Here is a 24,843-nt window from a genome sequence, read left to right as displayed (position 1 = left end):
GATCAAGAGTCAGATGCTTAACCGACTGAGCCACCCAGGCACCCCTAATTTTATTTTGAAGTAATCTTACTCCCAAAATGGGGCTCGAAGTCACAAACCTGGGATCAAGAGCCCACACACTCCACTGACTGAGCCAGCCGGGCGCCCCTCTATATTTAACTCTTTGAGGAAGTGCCCAACTGGTTTCCAGAGTGGCTGCAATATTTTACATTCCCACCAGCGACGTAAGAGGGTTCCGATTTCTCCATATCCTCACTAACACTTGTTATTTCCCATTTACAAAGTTTTAGCCATCCAAGTAGGTATGAAGTGGCATTTCCTTGTGCTTTTGGTTTGTGTTTCCCTGATGGCTGATGATGTCAGACATCTCTTCATGTGCTTTTGGGCTTGGGTCTGTCTGCCTTGGAGAAATGTCTAAATCCTTTACCCATTTTTTAGGTAAGTTGTCTCTTATTGTTGAGCTGTAAGAGTTCATGATTTATTCTAAATACCAGACCCGTATCAGATACACGATTTGCAAATATTTTCTCCCATTCTCTATCTGTTCACCTTCTTGAGATGTCCTTTGGTGCACTAAAGGTCTTTATGTTGATGGAGTCCAGTTTATGTGGTCTGTTGTTGTTGTTGTTGTTGCTCATGCTCTTGGTGTCACCTCTAGAAGACCAGCACCGAGTGTGAGGCTGTGAAGATGTACCCCTACATTTCCTTCCAAGAGTTTTATAGTTTTAGCTCTTTGATCCATTTAGAGTTAATTTTGTTAAATTTTTTTGAGGTTTATTTATTTTGAGAGACAGAGGGAGCGAATGGGGAGAGGCAGAGAGAGAGGGAGAGAGAGAGAATCCCAAGCAGGCTCTGCACTGTCAGCATGGAGCCCAACACAGGGCTTGAACTCACGAACCGCGAGATCATGACCTGAGCCGAAACCAAGAGTGGGACACTTAACCAACGAGGCCACCCAGGCGCCCCTAGAGTTAAATTAAGACCAAAATGTTTGTTTATTTTGAGAGATAGCATGCGCAGAAGTGCATGAGTGGGGGGCGCTGCGCAGAGAGAGAGAGACAGAATACCAAGCAGGCACCACACTCAGCATGGAGCCTGACGCAGAGCTCCATCTCACGACTGGGAGATCATCACCTGAGCCAAAATCAGGAGTTGGAAGCTTAACCTACAGAGCCACCCAAGTACCCCTAGAGTTAGAAATTTTTTTTTAAGTTTATTTTGAGAAAGAGAGAGAGAGAGAACAAAGGAGGGGCAGAGAGAGAGAGAGGGAGAGAGAGAAAATCCCAAGCAGGCTCTGCACTGTCAGCATGGAGTACAGTGTGGAACTTGAACGACAAACCATAAGATCATGACCTGAGCTGAAATGGAGAGTCTGCCGCTTAACCAGCTGAGCCACCCACGTGCCCCTAAAGGTAAAATTTTTAAGTGGTGTGAGGTAAGGGTCCAACCTCATACTTTTGCCTGTGGCTACCCAGTTGTCAGAGCAGCATTTTTTGAAAGAGTCTCCTTTCCCCACTGAATGGGGACATCCTTGACACCCTTGTCTCAGATCAGTTGATCCTAGATGTATGGGTTTATTCCAGGACTCTCAGATCTACTCCCGTGCACATGTTTTGAGCATCGTCCAGGCACGAGGCTTGTCCTGCTCTCAGGGAGCATCTGGTCCGATAGGAAAGGTCAGACACATTCATAACCACCGGAAATTGGCAAGTGTTGGGGAGGGGTAAAATGTAGGTGTTTGTGAAGATGCTGGAGAGGGAGCAGTTGCTTCAGGCTGGGGCAGTGGGTGTGGAATGGGGGCAGGGGGTACAGCAAGAGGGCTGCCTGGAGGGAGTGTGGGCTTAGATGTGGGGGATGATGCCAATTGTTTCTGTGTGTCTGCAGACAAATTTGGCAAGGTGGGGCAGAGCCTGTGGATGGCCGTGAACTTGCAGGTGAGGATGTTGGGCTCTATTTGGAAGTGTCTGAGTAGAGCTGGGCCATTGCAGGGCTCGTCTGTGTGGAGGAGCTTGGAGACAGGGAACCACTTAGAATCATAGGGTGACTGGGGTTTGGGTGAGCACCTGGGTCAGGCAGTGGGAATGGTGGGGAGCAGGGGCCATCAGAGATGGTGCCTCTGTGCCTCACTACTCCTCGGGCTGTAGGGTGAGCCATAGCAGCACCTGCGGGCTGCTGTGGCCCACGTAATCCTGAACGTTCTCAGAACTCCTGTTTGGCCAATTTCTGCGTGTCTGAGTTTCCGTGAATTCCTGGCACACTCCATAGTACTGGGAGCAGGGGAGATGGTTGGAGACACTCCCTGGTCTATTGCTTTCATTAGATGCCATACGCCATAGCCCGGGCTCCTTGGGGAACAGAGGTGACAGAAAGTGCCAGTGGCCAGCTGTGTGGCCCTAAGGCTGCACCCCTCAAGTGTCAGTCTCAAATTTCCTCTCTGGAAAGGGATGATGATCAAGCCATCCCCTTGGGACTGGGATGAATTTCACTTGGTCAGCCTGTGGCAAGTACCCGCAGGTAGGTTGTGCCCCATGAAGCCAGCTGCTTTCCCTTCCCCATCCGATAGCTCAGGGCCAGGCTGAGTGTTTGCAGGTATATTTTAATTTGCAGACTGCTCCTAAAAGCCTCAAAAACTGCGGCAAGATGCCGGTGGTTCTGTTTGACCTTTCCGCAGCTCATCTCCTCTGTACCGTGCCGCATTCTGGGGTTGGTCCCCTCTCTCACTGCCTGATGTCCCTTCCCCCCGGTTGCCCAAGTCCTTGGCAGTCCTTACCATGGGCATTCATGACGGGCGCCCCCACTTGTCTGGGGTCTTAGCCTCAGCCGGGGGAATGGGGAGTGCACAGAGAAGTTGACAGCTGGCGCTTGGCAGTGCAGTACTTAACCTTGGAGTTGGAACAGAGAAACGTCTGTTTGTGTTTCCATGAACGAGAGGGGACAGCTGGCTGGCAGATAGCAGGCTAGGTCAGCTGGGGGTTGCCTTGGCTGCTGGCTTCAAGCAAATAGCCCGAGCCAAGGTCCCCGCCCAGGCTCTGGTGAAGTGGGCGGGAGAAGCATGGAGAAGTACCTGGCAGAGCCTGAGAAGAACTGCCAGGGAGCTGGTGTCCTGGTGGGGCCTTGCGGAGGCCCCTAGGGGTGGCAGCAGTGTGGAAGCCCTGGGGACCCGGAGGACTGCCCCTGTCAGCACACCTGAACATTGGGACTTTACCAAGCAGGTGAGAAGGGCTGGACCTGCCTTTTTTCCAGAGGCTTCTCTGCTGCATGGAGAAGTTTCTACTGGGTTCCTCCAGCAAGCTACTCCTAGGTTCGAACTAAAATCAGATTTCCTTTGCAAAAATTGTTTGCCTAGAACTTTTCTCTCTCTCTCTCTCTCTCACACACACACACACACAGACTGCACACTTGGAAGCAGGCTTGTATTCCTGCACTGAAAGATAAGCAGCACTAACACCCCTCACTGTGCACCCCAAGCCAGGTGCCTGGCAGCCCCTGGGGGAGGTTTGGGCATTTTCTGAGCACAGTCCCTGGGGGCCACAGACATCCGATTACCTGAAAACTTGTTTTCTTCTGGTAACCTTAATCGAGCTCCAATTCTGTTTCCTGTTCTTTTTTTGTGCCATCGACCCTTTTTTTTTTTTTTTTTTGATAGTCTGGTGAATCCTGTGGAACCTTTCTCAAGATAATGATTTTTAATGTACAAACAGGATTACACAGGAGCCACTTATACTGACTTATAGCTCTCAGAGTATTTTTAAAAAAACAAGTTTTGACATAGTAATCCGTGTGATTCATTTTTGAGTTATTAGGTAAACCACCTTACAGTGGGTCTAATAACTATTTTAATTTTAAATATAACTTATGTAGTGATGAACATAAGTAATATTTTGAGATATCTGTAACTCTGTGATATGTAAATACCGTTGATCTATTAATGACCAAGCCACAGGTACTAATAATTTGACTCTGATGTGTTACCTACATTTGTAGTAAAAGAAAATAGACAATTTCAGTTGCAGGTTAATGGAAAGAAAGGTATAATTTATTCCCACCCGAGGTCACAACTCCCCTGATAGAACTCCCAAGAGAAGCAGTGCCCAAAGGAGATGTTTTCTTGAATCCTCTTTTTGCACCAACCATGACAGCTCTCTTAGATTTAGACTCGTCTCCTAGTTCCCAGCACCTAGGAACTCCAGGATGCATTTTAGACCAACTTAAGCTTCTGTGCGTACACACTGAAGGGCCCCCGAGTCTGCTGACCCAGCCCCCCAGGGGAGGGCCCAGGTTTCCACTTTCCCCCTGTGTTACCTGGTGAATTGTGTCCCCCAGAGGGGTATGATGAAGTCCCAACGCTCAGAACCTTAGACTGTGGTCTTACTTGGACATAGGGGCATTGCCGTTGTCATTGGTTAAGGTGAGGTCATACGGGAATGTCCTTGGTCTCACTCCAGTGTGGTGAGAGGCCCAGGGAGTTGACAACCGTACAAAGATACCTGGGAGGAAGGCCACGTGAAAGTGAAGACAGATTGCAGTGATCCAACTTCAAGCCAAGGAGCGCCAAGGATTGCTGGGCAAACACCCAAAGCCAAGAGAGAGGCATTGGACAGATTCCTCTCCGAGTCCTTCAGAGAAAACTGGCTCTGTCACCATCTTGGTTTTGGACTTCTAGGCTCTAGAACTGCTCAAGCCTCCCAGTTTGTGGTAAATGGTTACAGCAGCACTAGGAGACTATAGCCTGTGGTCCGATGGGGAATGGGCCGCTGCTGGGAGCCTGGCAGCCAACCTGGGAGGCTTCCTGTGTGTTTGCGGGTTGAGGATCCGGCCCGAGGGGATCTGGTTACCCTGGAGCGGGTCTCCGCCCACTTTGACCGCCTTGATCTGGGACCTGTCCCTACCTGGTTTTAGGCCTTTCGGAAATGACAAAAGCGAGCTGTGCCTCTGGGGACATGTCGGCAGAGCTTGTGGCTGTTAAAATTGGAGGGCTGGCACTCGGAGTGAGAGGGGGGAAGAAGTGGGTTGCTCCGCATCTCATTTCGGTTGGAGGCCTTCCATAGCACTTCAGCCTGGGAAAGAGAGAGTGGCTTCGGTGAGACAAAGAGACAGGCAGGGGGTTGGGCCCCACAGAGTGGGCATCTTGGGTGAGGATTTCCTTCCTTGCGGAGGCCTCCTACCACATGAGGCCTTCTGGGGGCACAAAGAACAGCCCCCAGCTCCCCCTGCAGCAAAGTCCGACGCACGGTCAACGCTCAATGCTTGCTTGGCGAATGAGTGAAGGCAGCGAAGCCAAAAGTAGCCACTGCTTGCCTTTCTGAGGACCCCAGCACGCTCCTAGGTCTGTGAGTCCATGGGGATGTGCTCCCGAATGGGCCACAGGGGGCCCAGGATTGGCTGTCCCGGAAGGCCACAGACGAGAGAGGCTGCAGGAATGGGAGCAGGGGCTGCAGGGTCTTAGCGAGCCCCTCCCAGGAGGAGGAATCCGAGCGGGAGCCGCGAGGACAGGTAGGGTGCCTAACTTACCCTGAGAAGAGGATTACAGAAATCCATTCACCCACGATGTCAAATCGTTCTCCTCTGACTCGTGAGCTCTGCATCTCCCACGCTCGGTATGTTGTGCTGTCGTTGTGTCTACCACTTACCCTACTTCTTATTCCTGATCTGGCTATAAACCCTTTTCTAGGTCTTTTGTCATTTATTTTCATTGCTTTTAAAAAAAATGCTTATTTATTTATTTCGAGAGGGAGAGCGTGCATGTGAGCGGGGTAGGGGCAGAGAGAGAGGAGGGAGAGAGGGAATCCTGAGCAGCCTCTGCACTGTCAGCACAGAACCTGATGTGGGACTCGATTCCATGACTGTTAGATCATGACCTGGTCCAAAACCGAGAGTCAAACACTTAACTGACTGCACCCCCTGGGCGCCCCGGTCATTTGTCATTTGTGATGTTGACTGTGACATTGTGCCTGGATGTGCTCTTGTTGAGTTGACCACTCCTCAAGAGTCGGGGTCCTTTCTAGGTTTCCTACCATTCTAGTTGGTGGAAACCACTTTACAGAGTGGGCCAGAGGCAGGGCAGGTGAGGCCTGTGCGGTGGGTGGGCCTGCGTGTGGTTAAGGAAGCCCGAGGTTACAATGTGGGGCCTTCAGTTCCAGGCCGGGGAGGCTGAGCATTATTCCATGGGCTGTGGTAAACTCTTGAAGGTTAGTATTAGGTCCATAAATGTGCAATGACACCCGCCATGTTCAGAGCACCACGCTAGCCCAGGGACACGGAGGCACATCCTGGGGGCTGTGGCCTTCATACGGGTAACAGAGGTAAAGACCCTCCCCCCCCCCCCCCCAGGATACAAAGGGGAATGAAATGCTGTGGGGAGGGAGGGAGGGGTGGATTCTGAACAGGAGCTAGGTGGGGAGGAGTTAGAGAATTCCCAGAGGAGGTGGTTACTGGGCCTCTGCAGGCAAACAACGTGCAGGAACGGCGTTTCATGTGAGAAGTTCTGGAGACAGAGGTGAGCAGCCAGAATGTGTCCAGGTGCCCAGTGACTAGAGCATGAGTTTTGTGGAGGGTTGTGGTGGCAGGTGAGGCTGGTGGGGTAGTTAGGGTCAGATCACGGATGACCTCGAGTGTGGCCTTGGTCTTTTCCTTTGGCAGTGGGGAGCCATTGAAGGTTTTTGAGCAAGGGAATTACAGGGCCTGACCTAAGCTTTAAGGACGACCTCTCTGGCTGCAAGTGAAGGGCGTGAAGTGGGCCCCAGGAGGTCCCAAGGCCAACTGGGAAGGTTTTGCCACAGTCTGAGCAAGAGAGGCAGAGGACTGAATAGGCAGGGGAGGGAAGAGTCCCTCAAGGAAGCAGCTCTGGCAGGATGCCTGCTGACAGGGTGAGTTCTAGGGACGTTTGTCGGGCAGTAGCTTCCTCAGGGGTCCTGTCTCATCTCCCAAACCCTCGAGCCCTGCCTCATGCATAATTAGCCCAAGACACCATAGAGAGGTTCCTTCTGGTTTCAGACAGGCCTTCGAGGCTTCCTGTCTGGATCTTTCATCCTCCGGTGTGGCGTGACAGGTGGAGGAAATGCGGATGTCTCAGCTCACCTTATCTTGCTATTAGCATGTTTCCCGTATCATGGTAACAGAACAGATGTCAGGGCCTGTTGCTAAGGGTTCCCTGGAATATTAATACCTGGGTGTAGAACTGAGGGCTCTTATACGGTGTCTTGGAGACCTCGGGAAGCGCCAGCTTGGTGGCAAGTATTTTTTTGATATTTATCCCTGCTTTTCCTTCCTCCTTTAGACCCTCGTCTACTCACCTGCCACCCTGGCCCATCACAGCTAGCTGTCTTGGGATGGCAGACTGGGCAGTAGAGGGTGTACAGGCAGTCTTCCCGCCCGCCCAGGCCAGGCATGAGGAAAGGATCACAGCCGTCTGTCCTCCAGAGGCTGAATGCAGGCCCTGAATCCTGCCCAGTTCAGCACTCTCTGTGTCGGCTCAGATTTGGCACTGGGATGAAGCCTCTTTTCCAGCCCTGCGCAGGCTGCCTGCCAAGGCTCTAGGCCCCTCCCCAGTCCCCTCTCCTTACTCTGACATGTGGGTGGGGAGCAGAGCGGTCTTGTTTGCCTCTTGTGGCTCCAGTTTGCCTTCCTCATCTGGTCTTTTGGCCTTTCCACTGCTCACAGGTTTGAAAATCAAACCCTAAACAGCTCTGGGAGGGGGTTGGGCTGGATACTGAGGTCAGGGTTGGGATTTTATTTACCAGATAGCATTTGTATCAGTTATATATTTGTCATGATAATGCTGCGTAACAAGCACCTCCAAACTTGGTGGTTTACAACATTTATTCATTGTTCCTGAGTCCATGGGTCAGCCAGGGCTCTTGGCTAGACCTTGCATTTCATTCATCCTGGTCCAGCAACTCAGAGAAAACCTCCTACGCCTCGCGCGCACGTTCTTTTGTTCTCTCTTGGTGGCTGTTTGGAAGCGGCGTCCTGCTCTTGCTGGCGACTTGTGTTTGCCTTTGCACGTGATGTCCCCTCCTAGACCCTGTGGTTTCTTTCAGCCCTTCCATTCTGCCGGCTCCGTTCCCACTGTTCTCTCGGTATCATTTCTTCTCTCCCACGAGGCTGTCTATCCACAGCACACCCGGGGGCAGCGGGTGGGAGGGATGGTCATCGTCCCAGCTGTATCAGTGGATGCTCCCTGAAACAAAATCAAGGAGGTGGAAAATGCCAGGGTCTAAAGGTGGGAGACATAACCACCCCAGGGAAAGGTGATTAGCTTTGGTAATAGGGCAGGTGCCTGTGTCCCCACCCTGGCCCTGGCAGGCAGAGCAGAGGACCCCGTGAGTGTGTGTAATCCTTCTCAAAGGGCGGGTTGCTTTGTACCTCCCCGCCCCCGCCCTCTCGGAGACAGCTGCAGCCGCAGTGTTTCCCAGCACTGTGTTAAAGCACGTGTGAGTTTGGAGGGACGGGGGGTCTGACAGCAGTGTTTTCTTGGATTAGTGACGATTTGTGCTGCTGTGTGGAGTTCATGGCAGTGCTCTTTCATTTCCTCCTCACCAGGAGCCTGTGGTGGAGTTGGAGCCCCCCTGCCCCTTTTTGGAGGAGAACATTGGCTGGAGGGGGGGCGGTGTTACATGACTACCCGGGTCACTCGGGGCTCTGTGTTCACTTCCGTGTTCGCTTCACTGGATTCTGAGCACACGAAGCCCTTTAAGGCTTCTTTCAAGTAGATGCGAATGCTTGTGGAGCAGAGGCCTTTTTTAGTGATTAGAGGGCTGTACGTGTTATACATTTTTTGTTGTCAATGTTTATTTTTGAGAGAGAGAGGGAGAGAACAAGCAGGGGAGGGGCAGAGAGAGAGGGAGACACAGAATCTGAAGTAGGCTCTAGGCTCTGAGCACAGAGCCTGATGTGGGGCTCAAACTCATGAGCCGTGAGACCATGACCTGAGCCGAAGTTGGATGCTTAACCGACTGAGCCACCCAGGCACCCCTGGCTGTGTGCATTATAAAACCAACTTATTGGAGATTTCCAGACAGGTTCTTTCATCTGCCTTCTGGGACCGAAAATCCAGAATCCACATGAGACCGATGGGAAAGAGATGCAACTCTGTCACTACGAAAAGTGGTGAGCCATTCTAGAAGCACCTCGGAGAGAGCAGGCTGAGGCCTGCAACTGACAGCTTTGAGCGGCTATGAACAGTAAAAGTTGTCTCAAGAATATATTAGCCAAAAGTATACTTTCCCCTTTGCATACCACGTGCAAAGGCAAACACAAGTCACCAGCAAGAGCAGGACGCTGCTTCCAAACAGCCACCGAGAGAGAACAAAAGGAATCGATCCTAACGAAATAATCAGAGACAGGCACAGAGGTTTAGCTCACAGATACGCATTTTGGTGTTGAATATAAATATAATAGAACAAAACTGCAAGTCATCTGTGTGCTCCCAAAGAGGAAAATGACAAAATATATCCAGAACGCTAAGTTACAATTAAAAATCATGGTTTTTTGAGGTATTTTAATAATGTGAGAAAGTACCATGTGATAAGAAAACAGCAAACAGGATGTGTAGCAAGAACCCAATTTTATTTGGAGTTTCTACAGAAATATCCGGAACAAAATCAAGAGGCCTTACACTGAGATGTCCAGAGTATTCATCTGGGGTGGGTGATGAGTGAGTGCAGGCTGGTTTCTGTCCTGTATTCGGCAATGTCCAGAAGGTGACTGTGGTTGCATTGTGGCTTGTCCAGTGGCTTGTCCAGTGGAGACAGTCGACAGTGACTAACACCCAGAGTGACAAGCTTTGGACTTTAGGGAGAGACAATTGGAACTCTCTGTAAAAACGAGTTTGTTTTCACAGATCTGCCTCAGAAAGTTGCCTGGGGCTCATGAACCTCCTTCCCCATGGACTTTTCTTTTCTTTCTTTCTTTCTTTCTTTCTTTTTTTTTTTTTTTAAAGAAAGTAAGATCATTTTTTTAATGTTCATTTATTTTTGAGAGAGACAGTGTGAGCGGGGGAGGGGCAGAGAGAGAGAGAGAGAGACAGACAGACAGGCAGACAGACAGACGGAATCCGCAGCAGGCTCCAGGCTCTGGGCTGTCGGCACAGAGCCTGATGTGGGGCTCGAACCCACGAGCTGTGAGATCATGACCTGAGCTGAAGTTGTCGGATGCTCAACCTGCTGAGCCACCGAGGCGCCCCCCACCCTGTGGAATTTTCTGAGGAAATGCATTTCCTGTTCCCTGTTCCCTGTCCCCCGAAGGGTCCCCTGAGTCCAGGATGGAGGCAGCACCTGGAGGCCCAGTGTCCCAGCGGGGGCCCTGTGGCACACTGGCCTCTGGGTTAAGTAGGGAGGTGGCTCAGCCATCGGAGCCACTGGGTGCTGACTACCCAGCGGGGAGTCCCGAGGAACAAACTGTTTTGTGAGCGAACAAGTCGCAGAGTACGGGCTGCCCCTGAGCTACTCTGCCTTGTTGTCTCAGTCTCTCCTTGTCTGGGAATGGCCGTCTCTCTGAGGAAATCAGTTCCACTGAACAGCTAGTCCCTGAGCGCTGGCTTTGTGGCAGGCCCTGTGCTGGGCCCCGGGGACAGAGAGGGGACAAGGGCATAGGCCTGTGGGGAAGGAGGGGGGAGCGTGTTGTCAGTAAAATGGGAGCCTGGGTTCCCAGACCTGACGCCCACCTCCCCCGGGACCAGTCTCCCTTCTCAGCAGGACACACACGCTCGTGCGCGCGCGCGCACACACACACACACACACACACACACACACACACACACACACGCACACCACATACGTCTCTCCTTCAGGCTCTTCCCCCTCACAGCTGGAAGGACTTCAGAGGGAGGCCTGGCCCGGCCACCTGTTCTCTGCTTGTTCAAGAGCAGGCCAGGGCTCCATGCAGCCCTCTCTCCGCGGACCCTGCCGCCTTGCTTACCTCTAGGCCTGAGTCTCGCTTTTCCCTCCAGTATGTGTGGTTTGCATTTCCTGCCTTTTCACTGGCCTTCTGTAAGGCCCTGTTCTGTTCCATCAGTTGATTTTTGGCCGGGACAGATTGGCACTTGTTAATACGTTCAACTCACATGGTACTGCTCCTCGGAAGCCTTAAGGACCCAGCTCTTAAGAGGGCATGGGCTTTGGGAGGGGCCTCCTCCTGGAGCAGAACCCAGGCGGTGCGTGCTGGCTGGTGGTGAGCACACAGCTTGGCAGAGGAGCCCCCTGGATGAAGAGCGTTCGGGAAGCCGGGGACAGGGGTTGGCTGGTGATGCGAGGGAGCCGGCAGCTGGCTCAGACTGAAGAGATTTGGAAAGCCTGAGCTGGCTCTGTTGGCAGTTTCCTAAAATGTGGCTCCTCGAGCTGCCCTTCCTCTCTCAGCGTCTGTCCCAAGGTTGCTCTTTGTGGACGAGGGACAGCTGTGCCTTGCGAGACGTGGGCTGTAGCCTGGGCAGAAGCCCCAGTTCTCCCTCGGAGACACCCCTGTGGACAAGCCCGGCCACGAACTTGGCACCGTCTAAGACCCTGCCAGCCAGCGTTCACAACCCCAGGGCCTCGAAGGTGCCATCTGCTCATCTTCCCTGAAGCTTCCTGAGCATAGTGACAGGGGTGGGGGACAGGGGGATGCCTTCCTTCTCCCGCCCCACCCCCTCAGGGACTAGGCTGGGGTGGGGCTCAGTTCCCACCTCCCAGGTTGGAGCAGCCACCCCCCTCCTGCCCCAGGACCCTTCTCCAGTCCCCCATCTGCCACCTGTGCCTCCCTCCCGCAACTCGCAACTCGGAACTCGGCAGGGTGGACTCAGGTGTCAGAATTGCCCAGGGCAGCCCCTCCAGCCTGTCTCCGCCCCTTCGGGTCCCTCTGAGAAAACGGGCCCAAAGAAGACAGCTGACTTGTTCCCGGTCTTTCAGGACATGTGCATAAAAGCCAGACTTTGACGGGGCGTTTCTGTCCAGCTGAGTCGTCTTTCCCCCTTCCTCACCACCCAAAACGCTTCCCTCTGCCCTACGGCAGAAGGTGACCCAGTGCAGAGAAATTAGCATTGAAGTAAGGGTTAGTAGACCAGCGCAGTTAGCTGTGTGACCTTTTCTCTTAACCTCTCTTGTTTCTCTTCTGTCCTGATTAGATTTAGGGAGAACAGAACAGTACCTGTGGGCGACGGCAGAGTTATTTCTGCCAAAGTTTTGAAAAGAAGAGAAGAGTAAAAAACCAAAAAACAGGAAAAAAAAAAAAAATGAAGAGGAACAGAACTCAGACGGGTCAGAGGAGAGAGAAATGTTAGCTTGGGGGCTCTCTTGCAAGTGATCCCCAAACTCTGGCACCCCTAGGGAGTGACCCACAGGAGACAAAAGGGCTTCATCCCCTAAAGGCTGATTTCAGCCTGTGAGGAACTGTTGTTGAAATCTTGACCTCTGCGGTCTTCTCCTGGGTTGTCCCCACCTGTCCCCACCATTAAAGGAGGTGAAGGTGGGCGCATGAGAGCCTAGGACCCCTTCCTTCTCCTCACCTCCCCCTGCCCAGCTCCACACAGTTTTGGTCCGGAAGATGGAATAGCCACCCTGAGGTTCCCTGGCTGGCTCCATCCCCTCCGGGGGTCACCCCTCGTGTACCCCTGCTTCTGTGGGGGTGTCTGTGGTAGAGCGGAGGGAGAGGCTCAGGACCCTCCAGCCCTGGGAGCAGTGGCCGGGGACGTGGCGCCCCCTGCAGGCTGTGGCAGGAGCGGTGGCTCCTCGACACCCTGTTTGCCCAGACACAGTCCAGTCCCTCTGGGTCAGGGAGACCCCCATCATTTCCATTTCTTGCAGCTCCCAAAGTATTTTTTTTAAGTTCGTATTTATTTATTTTGAGAGAGACACAGAGAGAGAGAGAGAAAGCGAGCTCGAGCGAGCAAGGGAGGAGCAGAGAGAGAGGAAGAGAGAGAGAATCCCAAGCAAGCTCTGTACCTCCAGCAAGGAGCCCAGTGTGGGGCTCAAACTCCCAAACCGTGAGATCATGACCTGAGCTGAAGTGGAACGCTTAACTGACTGAGCCACCCAGGCGTCCCCTCAAAGTATTTTTTTAAAAAAAATAATGAGCAGGCTAATGAATTGTAGTATGTTCTAAATGTTTACTTGGAACGGAGTAATGCTTTTCACACCCACGTGGCAGTGTGGTTGTGCTAGTCACAAGATAACAGAAATTTCTTTTTTTTTTTTTTTAATGTTTATTTATTTTTGGGACAGAGAGAGACAGAGCATGAACGGGGGAGGGGCAGAGAGAGAGGGAGACACAGAATCGGAAGCAGGCTCCAGGCTCTGAGCCATCAGCCCAGAGCCTGACGCGGGGCTCGAACTCCCGGACCGTGAGATCGTGACCTGAGCCGAAGTCAGACGCTCAACCGACTGAGCCACCCAGGCGCCCCGATAACAGAAATTTCAAAAAAACAACAAAACAAACCATAGAGCACTGAAGGCTGGAGGTGGGACACTGGTTTACACTTATTTGATGAGTGTCATTTTGACCCTGTCTGTGTTTTCCTGGATCATATGTTCGCCTCATTTGGGAGAAGATCAAGGCTTTCGATTTGAGGAGGACTTTGGTGATGGTGGCCTCCCAGTGCTGGGCCTGGCCATGGGGTCCCTTTAGGGTCTGGAGGTGCTCAGGTCTCTCTCCCCAGGTGGCCCACAGTGGAACACAGGTACTTGGATGTGCTGCGCGGGACAGGGAGACCACTGCATTCTAGGTCATGGGCTTGGTCTCTATGTGGGTCAGTTAGCTACAGTCCACCCGCTGCCCCCTGCTGGTCATCGTAGAAATCGGTGACATTGGTCTGGAACAGTAGTTCTCAAACCATGATCCAAGGATCCCTGGGGATCCCCAGTATCTTTCAGGAAATTCACTAGGTCAAAACTGTTTTCCTGATAGTAATAAGATACTGCATCCTGTTCTCTCACAAATGTACTGAAAATGAAAAGTTCATTAATGCGGTTCCAGATGCCACATTTGAAACTAATCTTTAGGAAACTACCATCTGTTGAGTTCTGGTACAGTATGAAAGAGTATCCACAATTATCTAGGAAGACTATTGAAGTACTCCTCCCTTGGGACGCCTGGGTGCCTCAGTAGGTTGAGCATCCGACTCTTGATCTCGGTTCAGGTCTTGATCTCAGGGTTGTGAGTTCAAGCCCTACCTTGGGCTCTGTGCTGGACATGAAGCCTACTAAACAGATAGGTAGGTAGGTACATAGATTAAGATATTCCTCCCTTTTCCACATGTAGTACATATCTGTGAGAATCTGGATATCCTTCCTGCAGTTTAACAAAACCACGTAATCACAAAAGATTGAACAAAAAAATCAGATATGAACACCCAGCTGACTTTTGTTAAACCAAATATTACACAGATTTTTATTTTTATGTAAAAAAAATTTTTTAACATTTATTTTTGAGAGAGAGAGACATATCACGAGCCGGGGAGGGACAGAGAGAGGGAGGGAGACACAGAATCCGAAGCAGGCTCCAGCCTCCGAGCTGTCAGCACAGAGCCCGACGTGGGGCTTGAACCCACAAACCATGAGACCACGAGACCATGACCTGTGCCGAAGCTGGACGCTTAACCGACCAAGCCACCCAGGCGCACCTGCAGATTTTTTAAAATGTAAAGCAATACCATTCTCACTAATTGTTTTTGTTCTGAAAGAATATATTTTTAAATAAAATATAGAGAAGGAGCATGGGTGGCTCAGTTGGTTGAGTGGCTGACTTTGGCTCAGGTCATGATCTCATAGTTTGTGAATTAGAGCCCCACGTTGGGCTCTCTGCTGTCAGTGCAGTGCCTGCTTTGGATCCCTTGTCCCCCTCCCTCTACACTTCCCCCTCTCGTGCTCTCTCTCTCAAAAAGAAACGTAACATGTTTGAGAGCGAGAGAAAGAGAGAGCGAGCGACAGAGCACAAACGGGAGGGACAGAGAGGAAGACACAGAATCCAAAGCAGGCTCCAGGCTTCGAGCTGTCAGCACAGAGCCTGAGGCGGGGCTCGAACTCACGGACCGTGAGATCATGATCTGAGCTGAAGTCAGATGCTTAACTCACTGAGCCATCCAGGCGCCCCTAAATATAAACACACACACACACACACATACATACATACATACATACATACATACATACATAAAATATGTGAACATCTAATGGGTTTATTGTTTTTTGATGAATTACAATTAAAATTTTTTTTAGTTTTAATTTCTAATGTGGTAAATATGAATAGATAAAACTCACATCATTTGCCATTGGAAAGAATTTTTTATAACAGTTTAATGAGGTGTAGTTCCTATACCATAAAATTCACACTCTTGAAGGTTACAATTCATTGGTTTTAGTTTACTCTCAAAGTTGTGCAACCATCATCGTGACCTAATTCCAGAACATTTTCATGAGCCCCCAAAAGAAACCCTGAACTGAGTAGTAGAAACTCCTCATTCTCCTCTGGCCACCCGTACTCCAGACCCTGACAGCCATGAATCTACTTTTTGCCTCTCTGGATTTGCCTGTTCTGGACATTTCTTGTAAATGGAATCGTACAATATGTGGTCTTTTGTGACTGACTCTTGAAACTTAGCATAATGCTTCCAGGGTTCAGCCGTGTTAATAGCCTGTATCAGTACTTTATTCTTTTATGGCCAAATAATATTCCAGTGTGCATGGATATGGCATATTTTATCCATTTATCAGTTGGTGGGCATTTAAATTGTTCCCACTTTTTGGCTGTTGTGAATAATGCTGCTATGAACACCCACATAAAAGGTTTTGTGTGGACATATATGTTCAGTTCTCTTGGGTATATACCTCGAAGGAGTTTCTGGGTCACATGGTAACTCTGTTTAACATTGAAGGCACTGCTAGACTAATTTCCAACCTCAGTAACTTTTTTTAAAAAATGCTTATTAATTTTGAGAGAGAGGGAGAGAATGAGCATGAGTGGGGGAGGGGCAGAGAGCGAGGGAGAGAGAATCCCAAGCAGGCTCCTTGCTGTTAGCACAGAGCCCCGTGTGGGGCTCCATCTCATGAACCGTGAGATCATGACCTGAGCCGAGATCAAGAGTCAGACACCCAACCGACTGAGCCACCCAGGCGCCCCCAACCTCAGTAATTTTTAAGAGTATGAAAGATTTCTGTGTTTGAGATCTACTGGTCTAGATGGGATTGGCCCAGGGGGGTGTGGATAACTCAGTGCAATCCCTCATCTTTGCTCTGGGATTGAGTTACTCTCTTTTCCATTCCCTCAACACACACACACACACACACACACACACACACACACACACACTCCCTTCAGAATACATGAGCTAGATAATCCTCATGCTAGATAATCAAGGAGCTGGTCATATCCTTGGTGGCAAGGAGAAAGGTAGCTAAGTTGGGCTGCACCAGTTAAACCACCAGGAAGTTCTGGAGCCGGGGTGCCTCCCTGCAGGATGCCCGAGGGTGCCGTTGTCATTGTAGTCCTGGTGGACCGTGCCCCCTATAGTTGTGCAGGATGGCAGTCCGGCTGCAGCCGCTGCTCCCTGCCCTCCTTCCTGCTCTGGGGAGCACTGTGATGGTCAGCAGAACATGGTGGGGAGCAGAGCCCGTGAGGGTGGCCAACTTTCACTGCACCCATAGGCCTTGGGCTGCTGCGGTGGGACCCCCAGGTTTGGGGGTGGTGTAAAGCTTTCCCGGGCTATCTAGCTGTGTGCCCCCCTGGCCCCAGCTCCTCCTGCTAGGCATTGTGCTCAGTCCAGTAGGGGCTGTACTTGGGAGGCGCGGGAGTCAAATGCCCTCAGGTCCTGCCGGCCAAGTTGAAGATTACTGAGATGTGCCTCTTCTCCCTTTTCTGCTTCTAACCCCGGATGTCTGGCCAGTCATGTCCAATCTTATCACTTAGCTCCATGAGCCACGTAGTTATCCCTCCCAGAATTATGAGAAAGAGGAGCTTTGAGGGAACGGTATTTAGCCGGAGAAGGGATTCTGTGGGTGATGCGTCCGCAGGTGGCCTGGCACGGGGACACGCCAGAAGTGCCAGCGCTTGGTGCGCCATCTCCTCCCCAGCTGATGACACGCTTCTTGTCTTTCCCTCTTCTCACCTCAGATGTGACTCCCTGCCCCGGCTGGGCACTCCAGGCCATGGCCGACACCATCTTCGGCAGCGGGAACGACCAGTGGGTTTGCCCCAATGATCGGCAGCTTGCCCTGCGAGCCAAGTGAGTCCCCCAAGACCCCGCCAGGCCTTCCCTTCCTCCTCCACCCCTGCTTCCCTCCATTTTTGGACAAGATTCATTATCGGGGACCCAGAAAGAGAAGTTTGGAGACAAGTGCGTGACTGAGGCACACCAGGCCCGAGCTGAGCACTTAACAGCCATTCACTCATTTAACTGCCACGTCGGACTTACCCTCATTTCTTGGATGAGGAAAACGAGGCTGGGCTCCTTGCCCAAGGCACTTACCTTGTGAGCGGCAAGCCTGGGACCCGCACCCAGGCTCCCCTGACTCCCATGCCTGTGTTCTTTCTATCACAGCAGGCTGGGGGTGCGGGTGTCAAACTGCTTCCTCTGCCTTCTCGGTTAAGAGTATAAATCCCCCTGTCACTGAGCCTTCAGTCCCTGAGCCCCTGCCCCCGTCACCTCCCTGCCCAGGCTGAAACACACAGCCAGCCTCAAGGCATCCCCGGTCTCCTCCCTGCCCTTAACAGGGCCTCTCTGATGCTGGTTTGTCCCCTGAGAGCCCCAGTTTTCCTGTTACCCTCAGCCTGGTGATCCCTCAGATCCAGTTAGATTGGGCCATCTCTCCTCAATGTCCCCCCGTGGCTGGAGACCAGAGGCTCCCGGATGCCTGTCCTGCCTTCCAGTCTTCCCTATCCATCTGAGGACTTGGCGGTCCCCAGTGCCTGATAAGCCCAAGAATGCCCCTTCGATCTGTCAAACAGTGTCAGTTATGGGAGCCGGCATTTCCCCAATGGGACCAAGTTCAAGAAATTTGCAATTAGATGTTACAGGCCTGCAGGGGGACAGAGCTGAAACATCAAAGAGGGATAGAAAAATTAATCCGAAACGCCCGAGAGGAGCGGAGCCCTGCATGATTTGCAGGAATCTCCGTGCAGTAGTTAATTTGTCCCTCTCACTGGGGTGGCTCAGCTCCTTTCAGCCCCTGCACAGCCCCCCCCACAGGGGAGAGACCAGGGATGAAGCCAGCCCCTGTCCCTCTCTGCTTCGATGCCAGGCAAGACGATGTGTCCTCCCTGGCGGCATATGAAGAGAGCTGTGCTTTTGTACCAGGGCCTGGTGTGACCCCTGATGACCCCTCTGGCATTTCTTTCAGTTTTCCCTGACCTTGTCTTGTGCTCAGCAGCAGCCAGAAGCTGTTGTAGCGTCTTTTAGAAGAGCAAATGCTTTTATCTCCTCCCCAGGGTGTGTTGCCTTGTAATGCCAGGCTCCGTAAAGAAGAACACCACAAATCCTGCAACTGGGTGCTGTGCCCTGACGGTTCCTCTGGGAGGCCCGGGGAAGTTACCACCCGGGCATCAGCTCAGGTCTGTCCTGAGACACCAGACATTTTCTAACCCCCTACCAGGTGCCAGGCACTGGTTGCACAGCAGTGAACAAGACCAATATGGTGCTTGGTCTTAAGGCACTGATAGGAAGAGGTGAACATTATACATGAAATTACCCATGTGTAGCTACTTTGACAGTGGAAGCAGGCAGTGGGGTGAAGAAGGCAGGTGCTAACTTAATCCAGGGATTTGGAGAGGCTTCCCTGAGAAAGTGATGTTTAATTTGAGTCCTGGAGGAGGGGTACATGTTAGATGGAAATAGGGGGAAGGAGCTTCTAGGCAGAAGGAATAGCATGAGCAAAGGCCCTGAGGTAGAAGGAACATGCCTGATAGGAGGCCACTGTGGCTTGAATGCAGAGTGAGGTGCTAAAAGGGGGGAAAGGAAGTTGGGGAAGTGTTCAGGGGCCAGATGGGGCAGGGCTGGTCCCCTAGACTCACATTCTGGACGGGGAGACAGAGGGTCTCCCACCCGGCCTTGAGGTAATGTTTAAGCCCTGTGATGGAGGTATGCCTGGGCCTTCTGGGAACTCTGAGAATGGACTCTTGACCCACCTTGGAGCGAATCTTCACCATGCATCTAAAAGAAGTCTTGAGGCACCTGGGTGGTTCAGTTGGTTAAGCATCCGACTTTGGTTCAGGTCATGATCTCACAGGTTGTGAGTTTGAGCCCCACGTCGGGCTCTCTGCTATTAGCATGGAGCCTACTTTGGATCCTCTGTCTCCCTCCCTCTCTGCCCCTCCCCCACTGTCTTTCTCAAAATTAAATAAACATTAAAAAATAAAAGAAGACTTTAAAAAGAATAGGAGTGACCCAGTGGAAAAGGGGGTTTAGGGAGACGGGCAGGCGCTGTGGGCGGAGGGCACAGTGTGAGCAAAGGCCTGGACACAGCGTGCAGCCTAGAACGCAAGGAACTACGAACAGTTGTTGGTGCACCATGTGAGTCCAGGCCAGCCGCGAGATGAGGCCACCGTATGGGGGGCATGTACAGATGGGCGCTGGTCGCCACTGAAGAGTCTTCCTTGGGGCTTACAACCATGCCTATTATCTGGCAGCCACGAGTTGGCCACCTTTGGTGGTGTGGAGGGCCATTCCGGGGAACAAGATACTCAGTGGCAGCCAGGGCCAAAGGCACGAGCTGCAGCCTGACTGGACAGAGGCAGGGGCCCGGGGAGGAGGTTGAATGAGAGGACAGCTTGTCAGGGCTTGGTAGGTGACCAGATGGAGGCAGAAATGGAGGCCTGGAGGATGCCCTAGGGAAGCCTGGCAGGGGGCTGTCAGCAGCGGCTGGCCATGGGCTCCTTGGATCTGGAGGCCAACCAACCTCTGATCACCTTTATTGTTTATTTTATTATTATTATTTTAATGTTTATCTATGTTGAGAGAGAGAGAGTGTGTGTGTGTGTGTGTGTGTGTGTGCGCGCGTGTGTGTGCGTGCACAAGTGGGGGAGGGGCAGAGAGAGGGAGAAAGAGAGAATCCCAAGCAGGCTCCAGGCTGTCAGCGCAGAGCCTGATGCGGGGCTCAAACTCACAAACTGTGAGATCATGACCTGAGCTGAAATCAAGAGTCGGAGGCTTAACAGACTGAGCCACTCAGACACCTCTGACTTGCCTTTAGAAAGCTATCTAACTACACTCGGTCTCTTTACTCCACTGAGAAATGGGGAGCCTGCCTTATAGAATGGCAGGAGGGTCCGGCACGAAGAGGTCTGCCGTGCCCTGGGCGGAGCCAGGCCCAGAGCTAGCTGGGTAGGGGTTGCACACCCTCCAGGATGGATCGAAGTTCCTGGTGCTGTGCCCTCCTGCTACTGTGTTGCTTGGCTTTTCTTTTTCCCATGTGGTGGGAGGCCTGAGCTTGGGGACCCTGTTTTCCAGGTCTCCTCCCTGGGCCCAGTGAGTCGCACACAGAGGGTGTCCTGGCCAGTCACTTGAGTCCTTGAAATGCTCAGGTGGAGAAAACCTGCAGGTTGGGGTGAGAGAGTGTTGCCTTTCAGGGCCTGAGTCTGCCCAGTGCACAGAGGAAAGGCGGGCGCGTGCCCTTGCCCACTCCAAGGACTGGACTCCCTTCCTCTGCCCCCCAGTCCTGCCCCTTTCCTATTGTTCGCTTCCCCCAGCCCCGTGAGGACCGCTTGAGAAAGTGTTGGTCTAGGGCTGTGCTTCTTTTTGAATTGGAGACATAAGCGGTCTAGAAGTCTGGGGACCCTCAGTACAGCATATTGTTTTATTTTATGTCTTTGAGCCTTTGCACGCATGGGTCCTCTGCCTGAACGCCGTCCCCCTCTTTCCGTGTGGGGAAGCGCCTGTTCATCCTGCACAAGCCCTGCCTCTTTGGTCAAGCCATTCCTGATGGTCCTACCCGTGGTGATTATAGTAATCATCATTAACCACCACTGATTAAGCAATTGGGCATCTGCTGTATGCAGAGCGCCCTGTCTACCCTGCCTTGTTTAATCTGCATGGCGCCCTTTAAAGAGGTAGATCGGGAGATCCAGCTGTGAACAGCTCCCTGCATTCTCACCGCTGGGAAGGGCGGGAGCCAGAAGGTAAAAACCAGCAGACTCCAGTCTGAGTCCTTCACCTTAACCAGCCTGCTCTACTTGCGGAGAGAGGACGCGCTCTTTTGCCCTCCTGACACTCACTGTGCCCACCGTGCAAGAACTGTTGGTTGTAGCAGCCTGGGTGGGGCAGTGATATGAGACCACCGGTGTCCACCTTGTGTCAGGGAACCACCCGGAAGGCGTCTACATCCTCACCCTCCTTCTCTGTGTCCTGCATCTAAGACTCTTGCCTGCTGCCACTTCTTTTTTTTTTAAGTGTGTTTGTTTTGAGAGTGAGTGTGGGGGGAGGAACAGGGAGAGAGGGAGAGATGGGGCGGTGGGGGGGGCAGAGTGGGGGAAGGGCAGAGAGAGAGAGAAGAGGGAGAGAGAATTGCAAGCAGGCTCCGCGCTGCCATTGCTGAGCCCTGTGCGGGGCTCGAACCCATGAATTGTGAGATCATGACCTGAGCTGAAACCGAGAGTCGAACGCTTAACTGACTGAGCCACCCAGGCACCCCTGCTGTCACTCCTTTAGGGAAGCCTTTCCAGAACATACCCCGACTAGGTTAGTTCTCTTATTTATACGTCCTCCTAATGCCCGCCTGCGTGTCCCACCCAGCAGCACATCCCTAACACCTAACGAGCCCCAGTGGACACCCAACAAATATGTGCTGACTGCATAGCTCTTCTTGGTTTTCATTAAGTAAATACTGGTGTAACTGACTGGGCATTGGTGTCCCCAAGCACGTTACAGTTCTTCGAGGTGGTCACTTGCCATCTTGCCTGTCTCTGTGTCCCCAGCACTTGGCTCAGAATGTCTCAGAGACGCGGGGACCCTGGGCAGAGACTTGGGGCTCGGTCTGCTGCCGCCACTCCCTTTCCATCCAGAAAGATGGGACAGGTGTGAATTCTTGCCCTCAGCCCCTGGTCACAGCTTCAGGAGGCGGCGCTCTCGCAGCCCATGGCTGTGGAGACCCTAGGGTCCCCCAGCTGTGCCCCAGCTCTGCCCCACCACCCGGCCTGCCCTCGCCACCTCTCCTGGTGCACTGCTGTGTTGCCCTCCTGCCCTCGAACCCTCTAGTTTTCAAACTGCTGTGTGCATCTCCTTTTATCTTCAGGGTTTGTTTTTAACCTAATCGCCACTCTTTCCTAGCCCGTGGTCAAGTTCCGTTTCACTTATACGCCTCAGATCTCAGTCTTGATGATCTTCCATGTTCTTCCCTCGGAAGCCTCACATGCTGTGGCCGTGGCCTTTCTCCATCCATCCGGAGGCCACACTCCATGCTCCTGCCTCCCACGGTGCTAAGCCAGCGCTGCCGTCTGTGCGGGACCCAGTGGCTGGCAGGTGTCAGAGCCAGCTTTCAAAGCGTCTGCCCTGTTCCCTGAATCCTTCCTCCTGACACACAGCTCCTGGGCCGTCCCCACACTGTTTCCAGGGGGGCTTCGTGATCTGGCAGGGCTGCCTGGGGTTGCACTGTGGTGGCCTCAAGGCCGGCTGTGTCCTCTCTCCAGGCTGCAGACGGGCTGGTCTGTGCACACCTATCAGACGGAGAAGCAGAGGAAGAACCAGTGCCTCAGCCCCGCCGAGGTGGAGGCCATCCTGCAGGTGATCCAGAGAGCAGAGCGGCTGGACGTCCTGGAGCAGCAGAGAATTGGGTAAGGGCCGCTTCTGAGCTGGGACGGGATCCAGGAGAGGGAAGCAGAGGCATTTGGTGTCAGATCAACACTCTGGGTCCTCGTGCTGGCTGTCACCATGCAGAGTGAGTCTGCTCTGCCCCAGTGCCCCCGGGGTATAGATGCATGACCCAGCCCAGCAAAACCTCAGAAGGCCCCTCTGTAAGAAGTGCTCCCTGGACACGTGAGCCCAGGCACATGTGAGCAGAAGTGCTCTCTGGAGGGTGCGTAGGTAGAGGAAGCTTCTGTGCAGTCTGCTCCCCTTTGGCCCCAGGCAGAGCCTGATCACCTCTGGGGAGAATATAGGGTTGCCATGAGAGAGAGGCCTAGGTGTTTGGTTCTGGGCTCCACCTGTTAGGGACTGTATAACTCTCGTGGAAAGTGACTTTATATTTCTGAGCCTCAATCTTTTCCTCTTTATTTAAAAAAATTTTTTTAATGTTTATGTTCTTTTGAGAGACAGAGAGAGACAGAGAATGAGTGGGGGAGAGGCAGAGAGAGGGAGACACAGAATCCGAAGCAGGCTCCAGGCTCTGAGCTGTCAGCACAGAGCCTGACACGGGGCTCGGACTCATGGAGCCGTGAGATCATGACCTGAGCTGAAGTCCAATGTTTAACTGACTAAGCCACCCAGGCGCCCCAATCTTCTCTTCTTTAAAATGTGGGAAAATAGCATCCTCCTCACTGGGGGAGGGGGTTGAGACAACGTATCTGCAATCTGTCCTCCATTTGTTCATTCAGGAGTTTCCACTGAGGGTCCCCTGGGTACTGGAGATATAATGGCCGATAAGACAGAAGTGGCCACCAGCTTCGTGGGGGTTGTAGGGTTGCCATGAAGGGAGGGAGTCACAGTGGGCTGAGGGGCTTGGGGCTCTGAGGAGAGTGACCTATCCTAGGCTTAGCAGGGCTCAGGGGAGGCTCCCAGACACTCGGCATCAGAGGTTCAGAGAAGATCACTTTTTCTTTCTTCCTCCAGTTTCTTCATGCACCCACTTGCTCAAACCAAAACCTCTACATCATCCCGGATCTCCCTCTTACCCCCCACCCTCACGCCCCATTTCCAGTAATGCCAGTCTTGGTCCCCCCTCACTGGACCTCCCACTGCCTCCTGCTGGCTTCCTCACCTGCACTACCCTCCCCCCTCCCCCCCACCTGCCAACCCCAGTCCTGGCTCTCCACCCACAGCTGGAGTGAGCTTTTAAAAATGTCACTTGGATCAAATCACCCCTCTCCTTAAAACTCTTCAGAGGCTTCATATTGATCTTAGAATATAATCCAAACTCTATTTTGTGACCTACAAAACCCTTGTCGTCTGTCCCCTCCTCGCCCCTCCAGCCCCCTTTATCCCAGGCTCCTGCTGGTTCACAGGGAGGTGGTCCTACCAGCCACCCTGCTGTTCTAAGGTGCCAAGGCCTTTGTCTTTGCCCTCCTCCTGGAGTGCCCCTCCCCCGCTCTTCACCTGGTTTGGCCTTGTCAGTTCACACGTTCTCAGAGAGGCCGTCACTGATCACCATTGGACATGCCTGGGCATACAGTCCCCCTTAGACTTCTCCCACACACTTAGTTGATTTTATACCACGCCCTCTGTCTGAAATCAGTTTGCACGTTGACTTCTTCATGGACTTCCTCGCTTTACCGAACATACGTTCTGTGAGAGCAGGGACCGTGTCTGTCTCTGGCTTGTTTGCTTCAATATTCCCAGTCCCTGGCACATCGTAGGTACTCAATAGTTGGCGAGCAAATGAATGATTAGGAGCTGGCCTGGGAAAGGGGTGGGGCAGGGAACAGTACCCCAGGTGAGGGAGTAGCACAAGGGGCAGGATACAGCGCTGGGGCCCCGTGGCAGCCACACCCGGGCAGTGGTCAGGTTGGGCACAGGAAACATCCCACCCGACTCTGGTCACATTCCATCTGACTCTGTCCTGTGCTGCAGGCGGCTGGTAGAGCGGCTGGAGACCATGAGGCGGAACGTGATGGGGAATGGCCTCTCCCAGTGTCTGCTGTGTGGGGAGATGCTGGGCTTCCTGGGCAGCTCCTCGGTGTTCTGCAAAGACTGCAGGAAGGTAAGGCCCTGCTCTGCCTACCCAGTCTGGCCCTGCT

At 52.6% G+C, this 24,843-nt stretch overlaps 1 protein-coding gene across 1 annotated transcript in view; it reads left to right on the top strand.

Moving 5' to 3' along the window:
• Nucleotides 1-24,843, top strand: part of RPH3AL (rabphilin 3A like (without C2 domains)) — a 147,315-nt gene that overhangs the window by 38,790 nt on the left and 83,682 nt on the right. The window contains 3 exon segments of the mRNA XM_086686372.1: nucleotides 17,077-17,188; nucleotides 22,582-22,725; nucleotides 24,677-24,806. Of these exon segments, the coding sequence (XP_086542498.1) occupies nucleotides 17,112-17,188; nucleotides 22,582-22,725; nucleotides 24,677-24,806 (351 nt within the window). The 5' untranslated portion in view covers nucleotides 17,077-17,111.

Source organism: Puma concolor, chromosome E1 (assembly GCF_028749965.1).
Source record: "Puma concolor isolate L17-30 chromosome E1, mPumCon1.1.hap2, whole genome shotgun sequence".
In the NCBI taxonomy this organism is placed as follows: domain Eukaryota; kingdom Metazoa; phylum Chordata; class Mammalia; order Carnivora; family Felidae; genus Puma; species Puma concolor.
Note: the sequence above shows the minus strand (reverse complement) of the source record. Positions and strands in the feature narration are given on the sequence as shown.